This window comes from Mirounga angustirostris, unplaced genomic scaffold (assembly GCF_029215605.1).
Source record: "Mirounga angustirostris isolate CCGP_5_RB_7025 unplaced genomic scaffold, mMirAng1.0.hap1 SCAF_9, whole genome shotgun sequence".
Lineage (NCBI taxonomy): Eukaryota > Metazoa > Chordata > Mammalia > Carnivora > Phocidae > Mirounga > Mirounga angustirostris.
In genome coordinates, this window is record NW_026991717.1 from 63,361,721 (window position 1) to 63,380,495 (window position 18,775).

General features: G+C 42.1%; 1 protein-coding gene across 2 annotated transcripts in view; it reads left to right on the forward strand.

Annotated features, from left to right (window-relative positions):
* Positions 1-18,775, forward strand: part of GPR176 (G protein-coupled receptor 176) — a 109,211-nt gene that overhangs the window by 60,350 nt on the left and 30,086 nt on the right. The window contains exons 3-4 of one of the 2 annotated variants that reach the window (XM_045901921.2): positions 4,065-4,078; positions 7,201-7,221. The exons of the other annotated variant lie outside the window; for it this stretch is intronic. Coding sequence (XP_045757877.1) covers positions 4,065-4,078; positions 7,201-7,221 — 35 coding nt within the window. The remainder of the gene's footprint in view (positions 1-4,064; positions 4,079-7,200; positions 7,222-18,775) is intronic. 2 annotated transcript variants of the gene reach the window in all.

Consider the following 18,775-nt stretch of genomic DNA (forward strand, 5'->3'; position numbering starts at 1 on the left):
GAGATAACTGTAGATTGGCATGCAGTTGTAAGAAATAATACAGGGAAACTATGTATTCAGTTTCCCCCAATGGTAATATCTTGCATGATTATAGTACAATATCACAACTAGGATATTAACATCAGTACATCAAGAAATGGAAAATTTCCAGGTTGCCTGGGTGGCTCGGTAGAGCATCCAACTCTTGATATATTGTGTTTCCATTTTCATTTAGTTGAGTGCATCCTTTGATTTACCTTGAGGCTCCCTTTTTTGATCCATGGATTATTATATATTGTTTAGTTTGGGGATTTTTTCATCTTTCTTTTATTGATTTCTACTTTGATTTCATTGTGGTTGAAGAATATATTCTGTATGATTTAAATTTTTAAAAATTTATTAAAGGTTTTTTTTTATGGCCATAGATGTGGTCTCTCTCACGCTCTTTTTTTTTTGAGAGAGAGCATGAACATGTGAGCAGGCGGGAGAGGGGCAGAGAGAGAAGAGCAAATCTTAAGCAGGCTCCAAGCCCAGTGCAGAGCTGGTGTGGGACTCCATCCCAGTACCCTGAGGTCATGACCTGAGCTGAAATCAAGAGTCAGATGCCTAACCAATTGGCCCCCCAGGTGCCCCGATATGGTCTATCTTGATATATTTTCATGAGCACTTGAAGAGAATGTATATTCTGCTATTGTTGGTGGAGTGTTCTGTAAATGTTGATTAGATCTTTAGTTTTCAGTAGGTTGACTATGATGTGTCTTTGTGTGGACTTCTTTGAGATTATCCTCTTTTGGGTTTACCCAGCTTCTTGAGTCAGTATGTTTACGTCTTTTGCAAAACTACATTTTAAAAAGATTTTATTTAATTATTTGCTGGGGGGGGGGCATAAGCAGGGGGAGCAGCAGAGGGAGAGGGAGAAGCAGGCTCCCTGCTGAGCAAGGACCCTGATAGGGGACTCAATCCCAGGACCCTGGGATCATGACCTGAGCCAAAGGCAGATGGTTAACTGACTGAGCCACCCAGGAGTCCTGAAAACTATATTTTTAGAAGCACCTCATGTAATATTCATGGATCCTGACATTTGAGGACCACTCTTCTGTTGCTCCATACTATTTAGGTGATATCCAGAGAATATCAAGGGAAATTTGTTCCTGATATTACTAAGAGCAATAGTAGCAATCCTTCTGATGCTTTACTAATGCTATTCTTTCTACCTTTCGCAGCAGAAAGAGAACTTTGGTGGAAAGTGATAGAATAACATCTTTATAGCAGTTTAACAGCTTTTGCTCTCAGCTTTATAGGCCTCCCCTAATGAGGGAAATGAGTCCAAATCACATAGAAAAGAAGATAGCAGTTGCTGCCCTGTGTTCTGAAACTGGGCTCAGTTCCCAGGAGATCTTTAAGCTATTTTTTGATTGAAGTCAGCACTTTTTCCCCCCCTGTTAACTGCACCTGCTGCCATCAGATGTCTAGTACTTTAAAAATAGTATCTACACTAGGGGGAGATTTATTGCAGTATAAATCCAGATGACATCTTAGCTGGGAATTTGACTTTTTTCCCTCCACCTCAGACAGAGCCACATTTATGTAGTAATAATAATCTTTTGCACTAGCAGAGAGCGCCATCGATCTGTCAATCCACTGATACGCTCACACTCCAGATGGGGACTCAGAAAATGTGATTCTGAGAGTCCCTTCTGGATTCCCTGTAACTGGGGCTGACCCTGGATTTCGAAGGCTCTGGTTAAGTTGATGACAACTCTCATGGTGGCTGTGGTGTATGGTGTGGGGGTGGCTGGACACCAGCCTCTTAATATTCAGGATTCAGTTGAATCCCTAGGTTGGTCTGACAATGGTCCAAACCAAGGATAATAAAAATAATGATTTAGAAGTATGAATGTTTTTCCTTGATTATGAATTACCTTATAAATCCATATAGGTGAGGCCATTTTGTGTTAGCTTTTGTCCCCGGCTTTCAGGGCTCTGGCCCTCTTCAAATTCTTCTCCCCACCCCATGTTTTTCTAGGATTCAAATGGGGGCACTTCACACACACTCTCAAAAGTCTAGATGCCTCTGTGACAGCCACATTTATTTCCTCTTCCATTTCAGCCCTCTGGCTCTGATTCCACATCTGCGGGTGCCTTCTTCGTTAAATCGAATCTCCTCTATTCTTTCTTCTAGGCTGAGATGACCTCCTTCTTCCCCCAGAGTCCAAGAAATTTGCCTCTTTTCATCTCCCTGTGTTCAAGGCACTGGTTAAAGTTTCTCACAGAGTGTCTGAATTTTTCTTTTTTTGAACAAAGGGGCTTGGGCAGGGCTGTGGGACTGGAGTGCTTCTAATACAGGGTGGTCCGAGGTCCTATATCGTATGGTGAGTCAGGAACACCATTCTTAGTAGGTGGTACAAGTGTAGATTTACACATAGCAATGGAAGAGACAACATAGGTAAAAATGTGTTCTGAGGGTGTCGTGATCTGGTGGGGAGCTGATGGCTCCGATTATCACCCTTCCGGCAGAGCATGGCAGATACGTAACGTATGCATTGTGATAATTAACCTGTGCAGTTAGGACGATTTCACAGATACTGGCTTCAGTTAACTTTAGTAAGAAACTAAATGATAATCTTCTCATATAGAGTAATTCCACAATGACTGTTTAGGTATCATGATACACTGTTGTTTAAAGTAGTATCCTATTTGCAACAACATGGATGGATCTAGAGAGTATAAAGCTAAGTGAAATAAATCAGTCAGAGAAAGACAAAGACCATATGATTTCACTCGTATGTGGAATTTAAGAAACAAAGGGGGTGAAAGAGACAAAAAAACCCCCAGACTCTTAACTATAGAGAACAAATTGATGGTTATCAGAGGGGAGTTGGGTGGGGGATGGGTGAGATAGGTGAAGGCGCTTAAGAGAACACTTACATGATGAGCACTGAGTAACTTATAAAAGTTTTGAATCACTATATTGTACACTTTAATATAACACTGTATGTTATCTAACTGGCATTAAAATAAAATTTAAAAACAATTTTTTTTTAAGTGTGTACTTTCTGCTAAAAAGAAAGTCCATATTTGTCTCTGGTATCAAGTGTTTGTTATAAATTATTATTATTATTATTAAACAAACTGTTTATTGAAAAAATAAAAATAAAATTATTATAAATCTTTATTATTTATAACAATTTGTTTACCTATCTGTTCTATATAAAGAAAGTACTTGATACATTTTTTTTTTTGATACATTATTGAAAACAGCTTAGTTTAAGCCAAATCAAACTCATCTAAAACCTCCGGAGCTTGTGAACAGTCCCCTTTCTCCACTGGGCCTAGAGATTATTTGATTGTCTGGACCTACTTAGGTTATTGCAGATGGAAACAAATCTTCTGCAAGAGCTGGTTCTGCACCAGCTTCAGCATTGTAGATCATTTAAGCATTGTTTGATGTCTCCCAAGGACTGCTTCACGTGTGCCTTAAGTGTAGCGACTTGCTGGCAGTAAGAATTTTTTCCTTTAGTCATTTAGTTTTTTGCTTAATTATTTCTTCTTACAGTTTTATTTTTTTTATTTTTTTATTTTTTTAAAGATTTTATTTATTTATTCATGACAGAGAGAGAGAGAGAGAGAGGCAGAGGGAGAAGCAGGCTCCCCGCAGAGCAGGGAGCCCGATGCGGGACTCGATCCCGGGACCCTGGGATCATGACCTGAGCCGAAGGCAGACGCTTAACCATCTGAGCCACCCAGGCGCCCCTCTTCTTACAGTTTTATTTATTAGCTCTTTATCCTGTACTTACTTGATAATATTCTGGCTGTTGCATCCTTTCCCAAACCTAAAGCAGAAGAACAAGGGTAAAAATGTACCCCAAAGTCTAGGTGACGGCGACTAACTTTAAGTGCCTGCGTGTGCACAGTGTGAAAAATCCCACTTTCTCTGTCTCTTTATACATTTTATTAGAAGGGCGTTGGGGCAGCTGGCCGGCTCAGGCGGTAGAGCATGCAATGCTTGATCTTGGGGTCGTGAGTTCAAGCCCCACGTTGGGCATGAAGCTTACTTAAAAGTGCCTTGTGAAGGGTCTGCCCAGAGTAAAAGAGATGAGTGTCGTTAACTGTGGCAGAGACTGTGGGATGTTCTCCAGCAGCCTTTCCCACTCTTTCCATAACAGTAGAAACCCTGATTTTTAGATGGGCACTGGGCTGCCCAGAGTAAAGATAGGCTCCATGACAACCTGTGTGGTCATGCGACCAATGTAACATGTCACATGATAGCTTCCTGGAATTTTCCTTGAAGACAGTTGGCACGTGCTGATGGGAAAATTAAATGAGGGAAATGACTCCAAATCACATAGAAAAGAAGATAGCAGTTGCTGCGTTTTGTCAGTTTCTCCATCCCTCCTTCTGCTCTGCTGCCCAAAATACAGATATGTTGGGGGGAGCCTTAGTTGCCACCTTGGGCTGTGAGGATGGGGGCCCTGTGTTTGGGTAAGAGAGTGAGCTAGAAAGATGTTGAGAATTCTATGAGGCAGAGGCCCCTGTAACCTGTCCTCACTTTTCGTAAGAGACTGAAAGATATCTTTGTCTCGTATTTCCTATTTGGCCAAATCCGATCTTAAGTGATACAGTGATGCTACCCTTTAGGAAGGGAGATTTCATAACCTAGTTCCTGGAAACTTATTATAGGGCTTAATCATCCTGAAGGACAAAATATTCCTTTTTGCTTTTTAAAGAGTATCTTTGAATCAGTCTGTTCCTGTTTTCTCCTGTTCACGTCTCTGAAAATGGAGAACCGTTTGTTGACTCCTTATAATACATGTTTGTATTATAAGATTTTTATTTTGCCTTGATTTTGTAGCTTTTTATCAATCAGTGGATTTGGAACTTGAAATAATTACCATTTTACTTTTTGAAAAATATTCATAATAAATCTAGGCTTGGGGGGAGGTTCTAATTATGCCTGTGATTTGTTATTAGGGATTACAACTCTTGGCGAAATGAATAAGCTGTTTGCTGAACTGTGAGGGGAGGAGGCACAGAAAGAATGCATTGACCCTATAATATCTGGAGGAGAGTTCGGAGAAAAGGACTTTCTCTGTGTGTGCAAGTGAGTGAGAGAAAGAAAAGAGAGAGAGTATCTTCAAAGCAAAGACACTTCCTGAGTTTAACTGGTGCCCTGTCTTATGGCTTCCTGGGGAGCAGAAGGCTCATGCCAGTGAGGCAGCCATGTCAGATTCCTCAGGTGCCTGAAAGAGGGGCCTCTCTCTGAGATGCCACACGCATTTCTGTGCCAGCCAGCTGTCTTCATACTCTGACTCATTCAGGAGACTACATTTCCTGCAAAAGTCACTCAAAGCATCCTTTAAAGGAAATGTAATTATATACATATTAAGACTTCCCTCATTTATGTGCCCCCCTCACCTTCAGACACACACTGACTCACCTTCTTTTCCCCTAAATAACAGCTTTATTGAGATATAATTTTAGTATATTCAAAGTTGTACACCTATTACCACAATCAATTTGAGAACATTTTCATCACTGCAAAAAGAAACCCTGTACTCACTGGCATCCCTATTTTCTTTCTTTCTTTTTTTTTTTAAAGATTGTGTTTATTTGACAGAGAGAGAAACAGCGAGAGAGGGAACATGAGCAGGGGGAGTGGGAGAGGGAGAAGCAGGCTTCCCGCTGAGTAGGGAGCCCCATGTGGGGCTCGATCCCAGGACCCCGGGATCATGACCTGAGCCAAAGGCAGAGGCTTAACGATTGAGCCACCCAGATGCCCTGGCATCTGTATTTCTCCCAGCCCCCTTTCCCTTCAGCTCTAGGCAACCACCAAGCGACTTTCTGTCTCTAAGAACTTGCCTATTCTGGATATATCAGACAAATGGAATCAGACAATATGTGCTCTTTTGTGACTGGCTGCTTCTTGCAGCATATGTTTTTGAGGTTCGTGCATGTAGTGTGTACCGGAAATTCATTTCTTTTATGGCTGAATAATAATGCATTGTGTGGACCGAGCACGTTTTCGTCTTTTCATCAGCTGATGAACATCTGGGTTGTTTTCACTTTTTGGCTATTCTGAGTAGTACTGCTTTGTACTAAGTTCTTGTGGAGACCTATGTTTTCATTTCTCTCGGGTGTAACCCTGGAGTGGAATTGCCGGATGTGGTCAGCAGAATGTTCCCCTGCTCAAAGAAGAGACCGGGACAGAGGAATGGGTCAGCTTTGCCCTTGTCTTCAAGGGGCGCCTGGGAGGCTCAGGTCGTGATCTCGGGGTCCTGGGATGGAGCCCCGCGTTGAGCCCCACACTCAGCAGGGAGTCTGCTTGTCACTCTGCCCCTCCCCCTACTCATGCTCTCCCTCTCTCTCTCTCTCTCTCTCAAATAAATAAAGAAATTCTTTTAAAAAATGAAAAGAGAAGTCCTCACACTGGAGCTGTAGAGCCAGGTTGCCAAGTTTTCAGGTGAGGTTGGGGACAGTGCTAATAAAGTGAACGCAAATACGTTTTATTTTTATTTTTTGTAAAGATTTTATTTGACAGAGAGCACAAGCAGGGGGAGCGGCAGGCAGAGGGAGAGGGAGGAGCAGGCTCCCCGCAGAGCAGAGAGCAGAATGCGGTGCTCCATCCCAGGACGCTGAGCTGAGCTGAAGGCCGGCGCTTAACAGACTGAACCACCCAGGTGTCTCTGCAAATACGTTTTATCATAGGGAATGTAGTCAATGTGAATTCCATCATATAGATTTGTCTTAAGGAGCTATTCTCATTTTAATTTTTTTTAAAGGTTTTATTTATTTGGGAGAGAGAGCGTGAGCGGTTGGAGGGGCAGAGGGACAAGCAGACTCCCCACTGAGCATGGAGCCTGATGTGGGGCTTGATGTGGGGCTTGACACGGGGCTCGATTCCAGGACATGACCTGAGCCTGAGTCAGACGCTTAACCAACTGAGCCACCCAGGCGCCCCCTCATTTTAATTTTTAATCAGAGTCTATCAAGCAATATATGCTCTTAAGTCCTTTCTGGGTGTGTCCTAAGCCCACCCTTCCACCTAGGCTGAGTCACTTTTCCCTGGAGATGCCTGTAACCTCCCTTCACGAGGCTTTTCCTAGATTCCACCCCAGGGCATTGGTTATGCTTGTAAACTCCTTACTTCCTGTGTGCACATCCTACCTGGAACCTTGGCATTCTTTCTGATCTCATCCTTACTCATGCCACGCTTTTTCATAGGTCCGAGCTGCCAGAGTTGAAGTAGTGTCCGGGGACATGTCTTTGTTCTCTGCATCTGGGGGTACATTGCCACGTGTTGGCTCTTCCTGCAGAGGTGGGGTAGTACAGTGACAGCATCCTAGGCTTGGCAATCTCCTACTTAGCCTGGGCCTAAATTCCAGCTCCGCCACTTCTTATTTCTATAGACTTGGGCAAATCACTTAACCTCTCAGTGCCCTCATCTGTAAAATGGGGTTAAAGAGGACCCATCTCATGGACTTCTTGTAAAGCTCACATGACACATGTGAAGACTCAGGCACTAAATGCTGGCGGGTGGCATTCTTTCCAGTGTTGGCACACTCTGTCTGCTCACATTCCAGCTACTCCAGCCTGGACAAACTGGTCCACATGTAATGTGTGGGAAGGCAGTTTTGTTACATACTCATTCAGGCTGAAGAGCCTCTGCCCTCAGGTTTGCATCCTGGTGGCAGCATATTTTTTGCCCATGGTGCATGCCAATGTGTCTTCAAGCTCCTTATTGATTCTCCTGGTTCTTTATAACAAGGGCAGGTCTTTTCATTTTATTGGAGCAGAGGAGAATCACACCTCTCTGATTACTTGTCCTGTTCCCTGAGTTAATTGCAAGAAACCATGTCTGGCACCTTCGATCTCTGCTGTTCTCTCGGCTGATGCTAAATCCGTGACCCCTCAAAATCCCTGTTGGCTGCCCTTCTGGCTGTCAGAGGGCCAACTCTAGGCTTGTGCTCACCCCCCAGAGAATCAGCAGGGAGACCTGAGTGGCACCCGAAATAGCGCTGGCCTTGGGCAAAGCCAGCAAGTGCCTGTGCCCCATCAGTCCTTCTGTTCAGTGTTCTTTCCTCTTGTTTGTTCTTTCTCCCGAGACAAGGTGTCCACGTCAGCAAGGTGCATGTCAGGCAGGCCAGGAGCCCAGGGCCTTCTCTTCTATCTTCTCTGCTAGTTCAGGATGTTCCTCTTGGCCTGCTGTCACTGCTGGAAAGCATTCAAACATTATCTCCCCCGTCCCACCCCAGGTTGAGGGCTAAAAAACAACTTCAGGAATATTTGTTTCTAACAACAGAAATTTGGAAATAGACAAACTAACCCTCAAAGGTGACATTTTTCAGCATAAGACCAGCCTGGCTAGACACAGGTGTGTGTGTTTGTGTGTGTGTGTGTGTGTGTGTATGTGAGTGAGGGGGAGAGAGAGCGAGCAAGAGCACATGCACAAACATTTTCCCTTTCACTTCCTTAGTTTATTTATTTATTTTAAAGATTTTATTTATTTATTTGACAGAGAGAGACACAGTGAGAGAGGGAACACAAGGAGAGGGAGCGGGAGAGGGAGAAGCAGGCTTCCCGCCGAGCAGGGAGCCAGATGTGGGGCTCGATGCGGGGCTCGATCCCAGGACCCTGGGATCATGACCTGAGCCGAAGGCAGACGCTCAACGACTGAGCCACCCAGGCGCCCTCACTTCCTTAGTTTAAAAACAAATTAAGTCTCACACATTTATTACGCCATCCCTTAATTCCACTTCACTTGAGGTAATCAACGTTGACAGCCTCGGATGTACCTTTCTACATATTTCTCTGTGTTCCTGTAGAGAAGTGGCACAATTTTTCCTCAGGATGGACATTCGGGTTGTTTTCAATTTTGGGGTCACTCTCAACAGTCCTTCAATGAACACATGTGAACATGCAGCCTTGTATATTGATTCTTATTTGTAGGATAGTTTCACAAAAATAGGGCTGCTCAAGGTCCGTGCATTTAACGATAGTGCAGGTTGCTTTCTAGATATCTATAACAATCTGCTTGCCCACCAGAAACATGAAAAGAGGTTTATACCTCCATACCCTTTAATACTGGATCTTAGAAGTTTTATTTTATTTTTGCCAAACAATGGTGGAAAAGGTTTTCTCCTTTTTATCCTAATCTGCATTTTTTGCCATGCCCTTAGGATGCACGGGGTCAGTGGTCAGGCTTCTTCCTTGGAAACTCGCCTTGATGGCACTTTTGGGCTTTCTTTCCTTTTTTCTTTTCTTTTCTTTCTTGGTTTCTTTGTTTCTTTCAAGATTTTAGTCATTTATTTGACACAGAAAGAGAGAGAGATCACAAGCAGCGGGGAGTGGCAGAGGGAGAGGGAGAAGCAGGCTTCCCGCCAAGCAGGGAATCTGACGTGGGGCTCGATCCCAGGACCCTGGGATCATGGCCTGAGCTGAAGCCAGACGCTTAACTGACTGAGACACCCAGGCGTCCCTTGGGCCTGCTTTCAGGTGCCTCCTGGCTTCAGTTTTCTCCAGGCAAGGGCTGAAGAAGCAACTTCAATGATCACAGTGCATTTTAATCACAGCAGCTGACGTATGCTGTATGAATTGAAAACTATCACAAGGATGGATTTCATGTAAATGCCACAGGAAAGGTTACAGGAACGAGGACGGAAGAGTAGATAAAGTGTGTGCGCAGATGCTGAGTGTTTTGACTTCCCCCAGCTCTGTGCAGTTGTCACCCTGTGGGTGTGCTGCCCTCCTCTGCCCCGCTCTCTGCTGAACATACAGGACCCTTTGCAGGAGAGCAGGACCTTCCAGTGGCTAGCTCCCTGGGTTTAGAGAGAGGAGCATTTGGGGTGTGAAGGACTCCCCAGAGCCAGCAGCTTCCAAGCCTTTCTCGCACTTTCCTGCTAAAGCCAGGCCCATCTTCCTTTGTGGTTCCCCTTTCCTGAGGTTTTTCTAGCTCTTAAGCACTCATGGGTCCTGTGATTACTCAAGCCATGGAAACTTCTTAGTGCTTTTCCGGAAGAGTGCCCCCCTCAATGTCCTTTACTGAATAGTGAGTGGATTTTTCTAAAAGTGACTCTTCATCTCTATAGCCAGCAACCTTAAGTGCCTCATCTGCTCTGCTCTGGCTTGCTCAGATGGGATGTCTCTTGGACCAGGGTTGTACTACAGTCCTGGGGACTTGCTTGTTGTGGATTGTAGCTTTCCTTTGAAGCATAGGGTTTCCTTCTTTTTCCGTTTCCTGCCACTCTGTTCTTCTCATCCAGCATGCTATGAAGTAGGCACCCCAGTGCCATGCATACTAACACACTCTTGGGGATGTTGTCCCCCACAGACACAGTGAATGTGACCTGGGAGACAGAGCACTGATGTAGGAAGGTCTGCCTGACCCAAGCGGATCAGTTACTGAGCTTCTGGCTGACTAGAACAGTGTTCAACCCCAAACTGGCTGGATTACCTTCCAGAAATGTTATAGTAATCTACTCTGAAAAGTATATGCCCCACATCTGATGCCTCATCCACGAGGCTTAGGCACTGGACACAAGGACTACTCGTTCTGGGTCTTAATGTAACATCTCTCCCAGTGATTGGCAAAAATCAATGCGAAGTGATAGCACCTGCTGCAGGAGGGAATTTTGGAAGAAGATGTCCTATATGCATTGCTGGTAGAAAGGAGAAATCAGGATCACAGAAAGAAAAATACCAGGAAATAAGCATAATATTTCTTGCAATACTGTTTAAAATGGCAAAAATCCATAAGCCAAGTAAATGCCCACTTGGAAGACAAAGGCTTAATAAACTATAATATATTCATACATGGGGCACTTGGGTGGCTCAGTCGTTAAGTGTCTGCCTTCGGCTCAGGTCATGATCCCAGGGTGCTGGGATCCAGTCCCTCATCGGGCTCCCTGCTCAGCGGGGAGCCTGTTTCTCTCCCTCTGCCCCTCCCCCGGCCCATGCTCTCCCACTCTCTCTGACAAATAAATAAATAAAATCTTATAATATATTCATACCACAGAACGGGGATTTTCCCACTGTGTGTTGCATATATATAAAATAAATGATATGTTTACAAGAGAAATAATGACAAAGTACCATATATGTCTGTAAATATATGATTAATAAAATTGGAGAAAGGTATATTCACATTAGTTACTTAAGAAGATGGTGTCCACAAAAAAGAACAGAATTGCAAATGATATATCATTTACATAAAATTATGTATTTATGCATGAAGAGATGTATTAAAGGATGATGACCAGAATATTAATCATGTTTATCTTGAAGTGTGAGATTCAGGTGATATTTCTTTCTGCCTATACTTTTCTGAACCATTTGAATTTGTAACAGTGAATATGTGTTAAAAAAACAACTCAGGGGGCGCCTGGGTACCTTAGTCTTTGGGCGGCTGCCTTCGGCTCGGCTCGTGGTCCCAGGGTCCTGGGATCGAGCTCCGCATTGGACTCTCTGCTTGGCGGGAAGCCTGCTTCTCCCTCTCCCACTCACACTGCTTGTGTTCCCTCTCTCGCTGTCTCTGTCAAATAAATAAAATCTTTAAAAAAACACGAAAACAAGCAAACAAACAAAACAGAAATAAGCTAAGACTATTTTGAAAAAGCAGAGAGGTAGAAGAAGGAAATGCAGAGTTTGTGATGTGTAGCTTACAATTGTACTTCTAGGCTTCCCTCAAATTTGGGGTCCAAATAAGATCCTGCATGACTAGTAAGCATAGAACTAGTGAGACATGATCCCCTATGTTCATTTGTTTTTCCGTGTATTATTTTTTTCAGTCAACAAATACATACTTAGCATTTTTTAAAAGATTTTATATATTTGACAGAGATAGTGAGAGAGGGAACACAAGCAAGGGGAGTGGGAGAGGGAGAAGCAGGCTTCCCGCTGAGCAGGGAGCCTGATGTGGGGCTCGATCCCAGGACCCTGGGATCATGACCTGAGCCGAAGGCAGACGCCTCACTGACTGAGCCACCCAGGTACCCCTATATTTAACATTTATGATTTCTAGGTATTACTCTGAGCACTGGGGCTATAGGGATAGGAATTTACAATAATAATATATAATAGAGTTGCAGTCCCTGCCCTCATAAAGTTTGTGATTTAGTGGAGATTGGCACATACGGTTTTAACTAATTCCCAGTGTAATAGATGCTGCAAACAAGACGTGATACACATAGTGAGAAATACCCAGAGGGTCTGCTTTAGATCAGAGGTGGCAGTGGTGAGAGAAGGTTTTATTAAAGCAGACTTGAAAAATAAGGTCACCTGGAGGGCAGAAGGACAATCTCGTAAAGTCCCCCAGGAAGAGGAGAGCTTTGAAGTTTCAGGGATTCTAGAGAAAGTCCGTAGGGGCTGCCACACCACCTTGTCCATAGCCCCCTAGGGAGCAGTTTTGACTCAAAGTCGTAGTCTTGTATCTATTACAAGTAAATAACAGGTGACGGTAAAGGGGTGGCTTTTCTGATTGCCACAAGAAGCAGTGGTGGGGCATGCTAGACTTTTGAGTTCCTCTTTATGAACAGTGGGAAAGCAATAGAGGTTTTCAAGAAGGGGATTTAAAAATGACTGCCTTTCTGAGATGGGTAAAACTAGAGGAGGGGGAAATTTGGGAAAGAAGGCCAAAAGTTTGGTTTGGGACATGTTTAGTTTGCGATACTCATGAGAGTCCTAAGTAAATATGTTGGGTGGACATACAGCTATCTGGGACTTAGGGCTCAGATAAGAGGTGAGGTGGGGCAAAAATAGGAGAGCCATTAAAGCTTAGGGAAGAAGGTCAGTAGTCTGAAATAGTCTAGGGGGAAAGATGGCACGCAGAGGGCTGAGACTGAGCCCTGATGTCGGAGGAGAAGCCAGGAAGCCAGCAAAAGATACTGAGAAGTGGCCAACGTAGTAGAAGGAAATCCAGGGGAAGTATTCTGGACGTGTGTTCCTGGCAGTTCCTAATGTCCATGGCCTTGGAATGATGGGGCTAGTCATCCCATAAGGTAAAGGTGGATGCTGTGCTGCCATCCCACAGCTCTCGTCTCCAAGGTTAGTGACCAATACACCTTGACTGTAGCTTTTATGTTCTTTCGGATAGCTGCTTATCAGGGCAAATCGCATTTTGCCCCTTGAGTGGCTACATTTCCTGATTTCCTTAATTTAATGACTTGGAAAGAAGGCAAGCTGATAAGCTTATTTTAAGCACTACTAATTTGGGGGGTTTGGTGTTCATTATTCTTCCTTGTCTTGGAAGAATAAACAGATTTACTCTCAGGAGTTAACGGAGCTGCATCGAGGGGAAAAGTTTAAAGGATTTTGATTTTTTTCTTTAAATTTCTTAAAGAAAAGCTGAAGAATATAACACTCTGAAGAAACATTATTTTCTGGTTGCGTGGTGAGTACTGTGATACCTTTTGTGACTTCTAGAAATGGCTCACAAATTTATAGTTACGTGATGATCAGTAAAGGAAAGTTTAAAAATAGTGATATTAATGGGGCACCTGGGTGGCTCAGTTGGTTAAGGTCATGATCCTGGGGGTCCTGCATTGGAACCCCCCGTCAGGTTCCCTACTCAGCGGGGAGTGTGCTTTTTCCTCTCCATCTGCCCCTCCCCCCTGCTCATGCTCATGCTCTCTCTCGCTCATCCTCTTTCTCAAACAAATAAATAATAAATAAATAAATAAATCTTTTAAAAATAATGATATTAAAATAACATTAAAGTTGTTTAACACTATGGATGAGGCACTGTTGGCATTTTTTATACATTATTTCATTTAATACCATAGTCCAGCCAGGTAGATTTTATCTTTCCCATTCTATAGATGAAAGAGACAGGACAGAGTCTATGCAGTGTGTTTAAATGGTGGACCCAAACACATAGGAGCTTCAAACAAAAACACGTTATCTCACCGTTTCTGTAGACCAGGAATTTGGGAGTAGCTTAGCTGGGTGTCTCTGGCTGTGGGTCTCTCATAAGGATATTGGTCAGACCTGCAGTCCCCTGAAGGCTTGAGTGTTGCTAGAGGATCTCCTTCCAGGTTGGCTCACTCACAGGGCTATTGGCAGGAGGCCTCAGTTTCTCACCACGTGGATTTTTTCCATAAGACTGCTTGAGGTTCCTTAAGATGTGTCAGCTGGCTTTCCCCAGAACAAGTGATTCAGAAGAGATAAGGACAGAAGTGGCAATGTCTTTTATGAACTAGCCTTGGAAGTCTCACTGTCATTTCTGCTATTGTCATATTGTTGACACAAGTTGGCCCTATTCATTGTGGGAGAAGTCTACACAAGGATGTGAGGATTAGGAAGCTGGGATCATTGGCCATCTTGGAAGCTGCCTACCTTAGCGTACTGCTTTTCCCAGAAGACCTAGCAATTAGCAAAAATATATTTTCTCTGTACAAAACTTATATAATATGTCTTACCTGGAAACAAGGAAAGTGTCTATGACTCTCCCAGGTTTCTTCCATCCATATGAGTGTATAAGGTCTATTTGGTGTTATAGATTACCTTCTAAACTCCTGTTAAAGAATTTCAGAGTTCTTCATTAGAAAATGATTATTTTATTTTATTTATCTTATTTATTTAATTGAAGTATAATTAACATACAGTGCTATATTAGTTTCAGGTCAATATAATGATTCAGCAATTCAGTACATTACTCAGTGCTCATCACTGTAAGTATAGTGATCATCTGTCACCAAGCAAAATTATTACCATCTTACAGACCATATTCCATATGCTGTACTTTTCATCTCTGTGACTCATTTATTTTGTAGCTGGAAATTTGTACCTCTTAATCACTTTTATCTATTTCACCCACCCCTCTCTCTACCCATATCGCCTCTGGCAACCACCCGTTTGTTCTCTGTATTTAAGTCTTTTTTTGTTTGTCTCTTTTTTCCCTTGTCCTTTGTTTTGTTTCTTAAGTTCTACATATGAGTGAAATTATATATTTGTCTTTTTCTGTCTGACTTATTTCACTTAGCATTATATCCTTTAGGTCCATCCATGTTGTTGCAGATGGAAAGATCTCATTCTTTTTTATGGCTAACATTCCATTGTATATATACCACATCTTCTTACTCATCTATGGATGGATACCTGCTTTGCTTCCATATCTTGGCTATTTTAAGTGCTGTAATAAACATAGGGGTGCATGTATCTTTTTGGATTAGTGTTTTTGTTTTCTTTGGGTAAGTACCCAGTAGTGGACTTACTGAATCATATGGTAGTTCTATTTTTAATATTTTGAGGAACCTCTATGCTGTTTCCTACAGTGCACCAATTTGCATTCCCACCAACCATGTGCAAGGGTTCCCTTTTCTCCACATTCTCATCAACACTTGTTAAGTCTTTTTGATTTTAGCCATTCTGATGGGTGTGAGGTGATATCTCATTGTGGTTTTTATTTGCATTTCCCTGATGATGAATGACATTAAGCATCTTTTCATGTGTCTCTTGGTCATTTGTACGATTTGTGTTTTTTTTGGTGTTGAGTTGTGTAAGTTCTTTATATATTTTGGACGTGAACCCCTTATCAGATATATTACCTGCAAATGTCTTCTCCCATTCAGTAGGTTGTCTTTTATTTTGTTGATGGTTTCCTTTGCTGTATAAAAGCTTTTTATTTTGATGTAGTCCCAATAGTTTATTTTTGCTTTTGTTTTTCTCGCCAGAGGAGACATATCTAAAAAATATTCTACAGCCAATGTCAAGAGAAATTACTGCCTATATTTTCTTCAGGTCTCACATTTAGGTCTTTTTTTTTTTTTTTTTTTAAGATTTTATTTATTTATTTGACAGAGAGAGACAGCGAGAGCAGGAACACAAGCAGGGGGAGTGGGAGAGGGAGAAGCAGGCTTCCCGCTGAGCAGGGAGCCCGATGTGGGACTCGATCCCAGGACCCTGGGATCATGACCTGAGCCGAAGGCAGATGCTTAATTACTGAGCCACCCAGGCGCCCTCACATTTAGGTCTTTAATCCATTTTGAGTTTCTTTTTGGGTATGGTGTTAGTAAGTGGTCCACTCCCATTCTTTTGCACGTAACTATCCAGTTTTCCTAGCACCAATTGAAGAGACTGTGTTTTCCCATTGTATATTCTTACCTCCTTTGTCATAGATTGATTGACCATATAAGCAATGGGTTTATTTCTGGGCTGTCTATTCTGTTCTATTGATGTATGTGTCTATTTTTGTGCCCATACTATGCTGTTTTGATTATTGCAGCTTTGTAGTATATCTTGAAATCTGGGATTGTGATACCTCCAGCTTTGTCCTTCTTCCTCCGGATTGCTTTGGCTATTTGGGGTCTTTGTGGTTCCATACAAATTTTAGGATTATTTTTTCTAGTTCTGTGAAAAATGCTATTGGTATGTTGATAAGGATCACATTGAATGTGTAAATTGCTTTGGGTAGTATGGACATTTTAACAATATTTGTTCCTCCAGTTCATGAACGTGGAATGTCTTTCTATTTATGTCATCTTCATTTTCTTTCATCAGTGTTCTGTAGTTTTTGGAGTACAGGTCTTTCATCTCCTTGGCTAATTTTATTCCTAGGTATCTTACTCTTTTTGGTGCAATTGTAAATGGGATTGTCTTCTTAATTTCTCTTTCTGCTACTTCATTATTAGTGTATAGAAATACAGTAGACTTCTGTACATTAATTTTGTATCCTATGACTTTACTGACTTTATTTATCAGTTCTAATAGTTTTTTTTTGGTGGACTCTTTAGTCATCTGTGAATAGTGACAGTCTTACTTCTTCACCAATTTGGATGCCTTTTATTTGTATTTCTTGTCTGATTGCTGTGGCTTGGACTTCAAGTACCATGTTGCATAAAAGTGGTGAGAGTGGACATCCTTGTCTTTTTCCTGATCTTAGAAGGAGAAGCTCTCAGTTTTTCACCATTGAGTATGATGTTAGCTGTGGGTTTTTCACATATGGCCTTTATTATGTTGAGGTGTGTTTTCTCTAATCCCACTTGTTGAGAGTTTTTGTTGTGAATGGATGTTGTACTTTGTCAAATGCTTTTTCTGCATCTGTTGAAATGATCATAAGGTTTTGTCCATTCTGTTGTTAATGTGATGTATCATGTTGATTGATTTGTGAATATGGAACTACCCTTGCATCCCTGGAATAAGTCTCACTTGATTGTGGTCAGTGATTTTTTTTTTTTAATGTATTGTTGAATTCAGTTTGCTAATAATTTTGTTGAGGATTTTTGCATCCATGTTCATCAGAGGTATTGGCCTGATCAGATAGTTTTGGAGAGATATTGGCAGAGATACAATTTTCTTTTTTCATAGTGTCTTTATCTAGTTTTGGTATCAGGGCAGTGCTCATTTCGTAGAATGAATTTGGAAGCTTTCCTTCCACTTACATTTTTGGAATAGTTCAAGAAGAATAGATAGTAACTCTTTAAATGTTTGGTAGAATTCACCTGTGAGGCCATCTGGTCCTGGACTTCCGTTTTGGGGGAGTTTTCTTTTTTTTTTTTTTTTTAAGATTTATTTATTTACTTGACACAGAAGAGAGCACAGGCAGGGGGAGCGACAGGCAGAGGGAGAGGGGCAAGCAGACTCCCCATGAGGAGGGAGCCTAACGTGGGGCTCTATTCCAGGACCCCAGGATCATGACTGAGCCACCCAGGTGCCCAGGAGTTTTCTGATTACTGATTCAATTCCATTGCTATAATCAGTCAGTTCAAATTTTGTATTTCTTTCTGATTCTGTTTTGAAAGGTTGTATGTTTCTACAAATACCCATTTCTTCTAGGTTGTCCAATTTGTTGTCATATCATTTTTGATAATGTTCTTTTATAATCCTTTATATTTCTTTGGTGTCAGTTGTTATTTCTCCTTCATTTCTGACTTTATTATTGGAGTCCTTTCTTTTTTTTTCTTGATGAGTCTGACTAAACGTTAATCAATTTTGTTGATCTTTTCAAAGAATTAGCTTCTGGCTTTATTGATCTTTTCTTCTTCTTTTTTGAATCTCTATTTCATTTATTTCTGCTCTACTTTTTTTTTAAGGTTTATTTTATTTATTTGTCAGAGAGAGAATGAGAGAGAGAGAGCATGAACACAAGCAGGGGGAGTGGCAGGCAGAGGGAGAAGCAGGCTCCCTGTTGATCAAGGAGCCTAATGCGGGACTCTATCCCAGGACCCTGGGATCATGACTTGAGCCGAAGGCAGACACTTAACTGACTGAGCCACTCAGGTACCCCTATTTCTGTTCTAATTTTTACTATTCCCTTCCTGCTACTGGCTTTGTTTTTCTTTTTCTAGCTCCTTTAGGTGTAAGGTTATATTGTTTATTTGAGATTTTTCTTGTTTCTTGAGGTAGACCTGTATTGCTATGAACTTTCTTTAGAGCTGATTTTGCTACATCCAGAAGATTTTGGATCATTGTGCTTTTATTTTCATTTTTCTCCATGTATTTTTTTTTAAAGATTTGCTTTATTTATTTGACAGAGAGAGGGAGAGAGAGAGAGAGCACACACACACAAGCAGGGGGAGTGGCAGGCAGAGGGAGAGAGAGAAGCAGACTCCCTGTGGAGCAGGGTGCCTGATGCAGGGTTCCATCCCAGGACCTTGGGATCATGACCTGAGCCCAAGGCAGATGCTTAACTGACTGGGCCACCCAGGCGCCCCTCCATGTATTTTTTCATTTCCTATTTGATTTCTTGGTGACCCATTCATTGTTTAGTAGCATGTTATTTAGCCTCCATGTATTTGTGTTCATTCCAAATTTTTTTCTTGTGATTGATTTCTAGTTTCATACTATTGTCAAAAAAGATGCATGA